General features: G+C 49.9%; 1 protein-coding gene and 1 long non-coding RNA gene across 2 annotated transcripts; both read right to left on the reverse strand.

The window, feature by feature from the left end:
• Nucleotides 1-1,111: 1,111 nt before the first annotated feature.
• On the reverse strand, nt 1,112-2,824 carry LOC149809895 (uncharacterized). Its single transcript, XR_016429498.1, has 3 exons — nt 2,667-2,824; nt 1,956-2,019; nt 1,112-1,449 (listed from the first exon to the last, which is right to left on the reverse strand). It is a non-coding gene; the product is annotated as an uncharacterized LOC149809895 (long non-coding RNA).
• A 1,588-nt stretch (nt 2,825-4,412) lies between these two features.
• Nucleotides 4,413-5,522, reverse strand: LOC149809896 (uncharacterized). Its single transcript, XM_089994554.1, has one exon. The coding sequence runs from the start codon at nt 5,520-5,522 to the stop codon at nt 4,413-4,415; it is 1,110 nt and encodes a 369-aa protein (XP_089850680.1).
• Nucleotides 5,523-5,772: the final 250 nt, after the last annotated feature.

Raw genomic sequence — 5,772 nt, forward strand, 5'->3', positions numbered from 1 at the left:
TCACCTGGGAAGAAATCGCGCCATAACGTCTGCTGTGAGCTTTTGATATTACGCGACTGCATCGGCTCCCAATAGTTGCATCTGAATGCGATAGTCTTCCTTTGCGCTTGACGAAGGCAGCGATAGCAGAGGTGTCCTTGCGTTTATTCAAGAGATGAGAGGCGAACCATGGTGCAAAGAACAAGACCAGGTTGCCTTGAGGACCTTGAATGTCGGCCTTGAAAGCCTCTGGAGTCCATTGAAAGGGCCTGCCATCTGCTTCCCATCAACACAAACATTCAACGTGAAGTGACAAAAGGGAGGAGCGGACAGACACAACAAGATGAAGCGTACCAATAGCATTTACAAGTAAGGAGCACGCCTCGAGAAGTAGCACTAAGAGGCAATGGCGTCCTAGACATCGCACCCAGACGCGAACGTCGAACGCGTATCTCCAACCCCTATACATCATTTCTGTCAAATCCAGTGATAGGAATAACAAACAACTATGTGAAACAGAGCAAACTGGATTTTACTACTCCTTGGCACGCATGAAACGCACGGAACCGGATTCTCGTGATAGTAAACGGGTTGTGTGGAGATTCACACATGTCCATGTGTCATCGTCGATGACATCGACCTCATCCGATTGTTAACGAGCCAAAGCAAGGCACAGGAAACAGCCAGCACCAACACTGGTAACGGTGAGAATGATGCGGGAACACGAACCGACTCTGCTTTGATTGAATCGAACACTCAAATTGAGTGATGATGCTTGGTGCGTCTTGGATCACGTACAAAGTCAGTGCATTGCACACAGTAAGCAACAGGAAAGCCATGGCTAGTTATTGTTACCATGCAAACATAACTTGATATGGATCTCATGTGTAAAACGTCCCAACCTGAACTGGAAAGAGGATGCTTTCTTCACAACCCTCAAGCACACCTTGCTGACAGCTTCATCATGTCGTGGACAAGAGCTCCAGATCGGCAACAGTACATCGGCAGGTTACAACTGGGATTTGTTGGAACTCCCCATAGATGAGAATGCGCCGTTCCAAGACAAATGGTGGTTGCAGGGAACCAAGGACGGAACGACTGGATCTAAGAATATCGTGCATTGATGGTCATGCAGCACGCCACCAGACACATGGAAAGCGTCTGAGCCATTATTCATTCGATACAGGAAGGAACAACTGATGCATGGCAGTGCACTTGGACCTCGTTCGTATTATAGAGTGTCATCGTCCATTGCTGCAAAGCAGCGTACAGCCTACAGCATCACATCCCTACGCTTCCACCGCATCTTCACCTTCCTGGTAATTTCCTTCTTGCCAACGCAACCCTTAACTGATTGCATTGGATGATGACAGGGCCTTTCAATCTAAAACGATCTTGGGCTCTTGGCTATTGTTGTGATGAACATCGTCCACCACATCCTCCATGCCAAGGTCAATCTCCTCATCGACTCTGCAATGCTCAACACATACTTGCATTACGAATCAGCGGCAGCAAACAAACCTGATTGTGCAATAGGGCAACACGCAACCATTGCAAAAATACCAGCGACAACTCGCCGCTACGAGACAGAATGCGGGCAAGCAATTGAAGGGGTAAAAAGCCCATGGCCTGCTTGATATGTGCATGCAAATATGCGTATGATAATTGTGTGCACAAGGAGAACAAGAGACCTCAATACAGCGGTGCATGCACCTGCACCTGCTTAGGCCGCCAGCTGAAAGTGACATTTCCTGCAATCCATTACAATGGGCTGTGGGGCAACATGTCACATTAGCCAAGCATGCAAGCAAGCACGCTGCAAATGCAGTTCCCACTCCCCTCCATTACGATCTGTGAGATGTGCATGATTCTTAGCGGCATGCACACCAACAAGCGCTCTTTTGGAGGCAATTGATACAACAGCAACCAACACAACGAAAAGCAGCTCGAAATATACAGGATGGGTGGTTGCATACCCTCCCCAGTTTCCCACTCCTTTCCCACCCTTCTTGGGCATTGCCTTGAATGGGTGTCCATTAGCTGCACAACCATGTGTAAGTCAAATTGCTCTTTTTCTCCACCAGATCTTCTTGATCTTGGACTGCAATACTTGATTGTCTGCTGCCAGTCGTGATAAGCGTTCTGTGCAAGTCTACACTGATGGCTTCAGAGCAACAGCCTTGTCGCCATTGGTGCATGATTCTAAGACACTTATTTGCAATGCGGACTGAGCCTGTGAAGTGGTATGGACAGTATCAGGCTGCCAGAAAGAGGACAAATAACGTGATGCGAACACACTTGATCGCTGATCTCTGATGACAGCACGCGAATGACTTGCATTACGTCGTGTCATCTCTGCAGCAAACCCTTGCCATGTGCTGGCGCTTCCGCAACCAACACGATTCCCAGTAAATCACTCACACACTGCAACCTGGGTGTTATATGGACGCATTTGGCTACAGTTTACCGGTTTGGTTTGGCCCCGCATGAAAAGTTGCAGTCCTCGGAGGTCGGCATGCACCTTCGCGCACCCCTGATGCCGGACCCGAAACGAAACATCCACACCGGTGGCTCGATCGAAATCAATCAGCCACAGATAAAATTGCAAGTAAAAATGCCTCGCTGAAGCTGGGAATGCCAAAACAAAATCCAACAGCTTGCCATGCCGGGATCCCGGAACCTCGTACCTGAATGGCGCTCTTTGACGAGAAATCCAGCGTTCTCCATTTTTTTTTCCTGTAGCTTACGATGGTCATCGTGAATTGATTTTTCGTTTCTCCTACGCGTTTCAAGTGTCACAGCGGTATCCATGTTGTAAAGCGACGCTCGGGTCGACAGAGGACAAATCAGCTGAAATTACAATCAGCTGAAGTTGAGCTGTTCTGAAAATCAGTGCGAGTAGTATGTCTCTTGCTGCAAATGAAGTGCAGGGTACGAAGATGGCTGTGGTATCCCCGTGTTCGGGTGCTGTCACTGTGTCAGCAGGCGAAGTACGTAATGGATATACTTTGGCTCAACAAATCTTCAGCTATCTCGAGATACTTGGTGGACGTTTTTTCGATCGCCACTTGGCGCATTGATGCGTGTCTGGCGGTTAAGGTCAACGCCAGTACCAGGCATCGCACTGTTTTCTTTACGTCCAGTTTCTTCAGCCCTACACTCTCACAGCGGAGAAAAAAAACGCCGGCTAGTACATAACTTTCTTCAGGTGCATTCATAATCTATCGGGAACCTGAATGCGCCGACATGGGCGTGCTCTTATAAGGGGCTTCGGCCTTATATGTTTCAGAGCACTTGCGTGCGTCAGGCGACCTCCCTCCGAAGACGCTCGAAGGATGGACAACCGAGCCCATCCGAGGGCACGGCCACCATCAACAACCGAGTTCAGCACTGAATCAACGTGCGCGGCTACACCAGTGAAGGGACGTTCGGAATTGTCACTGTGGAATGCTTTATGTAGACACTACAGTAAATGTAAATGTATGAATCAATTGACTGGGATCCACGCCCAGCCCCCAAACAAGCGCTGCGAGCAGTTCTGTCTGCAGATGCTGAAACATGTTTTGCACAAGCCTGCAGCTACGTCGGTGGCCTGGTTGTGTTCTGCATAATGTGAGTGCCCAATACTAGACCATGAGGAAGACCAGTCAGCTTACCCTTGGCTGTCTCGTCAATGTCGAGACTTCTTTGGGCTGGCGTATCTCTTTTCTGTTCTTTTTCAGCTTCACACTCCAACACCCATGCAGTAGGCAAGTTTGGTGAGAAGTGCCGCATTGTGTGACTGGGAGAAGTTTGATTGACACGGTTGACTCCAATGAGACTGCAAAGTGCTTTCATGGTATCTGCTTTCATTCATGCACTGCATAAATGCTACAATTCCCTGCTTCAAGCAGCTTTGAGCAATGCTCGAAACGCCTGTCCAAGCCAGGCAGTCATGTCAGCAAATGAGGAAATGCATGTGCACAGCAGTAGATGCATGCAATGCACCAACCCTTATGTTTGTGCTGACAAAACATAAGTAGATGTCAGGGTGCATCAAGCATGAAAGGAGAACAGATAAATGATGAGCTGAAACTGATTGAAGTCTCCAAATTACATGTGTTGATCTTCTAAAACTTAGAAACAACAAGCATGAAGTGCGTCCTCATTCACTGCGCTACGGTAACGGTATGGAAGAACATGCTGGATACCTGAATGCTGACACCAATTGCTGACCCAACATATTGCAGCGACAGCTGCCTGATGAAACTAGAAATCCGTCATTCAGACAGCAAGCTGCTGGCAAGAATTAAAACAAATGAACCCATATGAAGATGTAGGTGGCACGCGCAGCTGGCCGAGCAAAGGAAGAGTGTGAAAGCAAACAATGAAACACTCGTGCATGCACAACACGAAAGTACCAAACCCAAGGGAAAGCTTCCGTGGGCTACAGCTTACATCTCGGTGCGAGGAAATGCCTTGGCATTTTCCCATTTCTGGATGTGCAGCTGCTCCGAGGACTCGATGTCCAGCAGCCAGATAACCTCGCCGTTGTCTGGGCGCACAAGCTGCGCGGGGACAGCTCCTGGCAGCGCTTGGCATTCCAAAATCCGTTGAATCACCTCTGCTTTGCCTGCACCTGTTGCCAGGAAGATGCACTGCTTGGCTGCATTTATCACCGGCAGGGTCATCGTGATCCTCTCAGGTGGCGGCTTTGGTGAGTTGCTGACTGGCACCACCCAGTGGTGCTTCTCACCGAGCTGGTCGCTGTTTGGGAAGAGGGATGCAACATGCGCATCAGGCCCCACACCCAGCAGCATGCAGTCGAACACTGGAAAGCCATCGTCATTCCGTGGCAGTACCTCTGGAGACACACCTGCCATACGACCCTCGTAGTTGATGGCGGCCTTGTCCACTGGGAGGCCTTCATGGATAGCGAAAATCTGAGATGCTGGAATACCAGCTTTGCTAAAGAGCGACTCGTTCACTCCCTTGTAAGTGCTGTCGTTGTCACTGTAAGGGACGTTCCGCTCGTCTACAAAGAACACCCACCACTTGCTGAAGTCGACGCCAGAGACCTTGGGTATCTCCGCCAATGCTTTGATCATGCTGCCTCCTGAAAGAGTCACCGTAAATGAGCCCTTCTCCGCGATGGCTTTCGCGCTGGCTTGCGCCACCATGGACGCCATACCCTGCGCTGCTCCATTGAAATTGAGAAATTGGACTACGCTGGCATTCGTCACCTCTGAATGATACTGGAACGTGTGAGGAACGATGCCGTCGCCTGCACCCCGAGATGTGCTGATTGGCGCAACAGACCCGGATGGCATCAGATGAGCACCCATAACTGGAGGAATTCCCTTTGGCCACCTAGTCTGCGGGATTTCGTTGATGATATACCGAGGCTGTCCACTCTCTGAGGCGGGGCTTGCTGCGCCGTTAGGGGAGCTGGCAATCTGTGCAGCAGCAGGTTCTGACACGCGGACTAAATGCGATTGCCTTTTAGATATCACCTTCACCTTCAAGGTAGTGCCACGAGGGGCGACAGAAATACTTCCGCGCATGGATGTATGACGATGGCCACTCGCAGGATTGTGACTACGCTAAGACAAAGCTGGACGCAGGTGCAATTGCTGAGCAGCATACAACGCACGTACTTGTATGTAGTGCATATGTATCCAGCAGTGTCAGCTTCGTCCTGGAGCAAGTGTGCCCGCAGAAGTCGTGCCAGAACTCGAACTGCAATACGAGGTGGATTTGGCGCCAAACGGAATGATTGGGACAGCGACATGTCCTCCAGCTGCAGCGCAATGC

Source organism: Nuphar pumila, unplaced genomic scaffold (genome assembly GCF_984573655.1).
Source record: "Nuphar pumila unplaced genomic scaffold, dmNupPumi1.hap1.1 HAP1_SCAFFOLD_696, whole genome shotgun sequence".
In the NCBI taxonomy this organism is placed as follows: domain Eukaryota; kingdom Viridiplantae; phylum Streptophyta; class Magnoliopsida; order Nymphaeales; family Nymphaeaceae; genus Nuphar; species Nuphar pumila.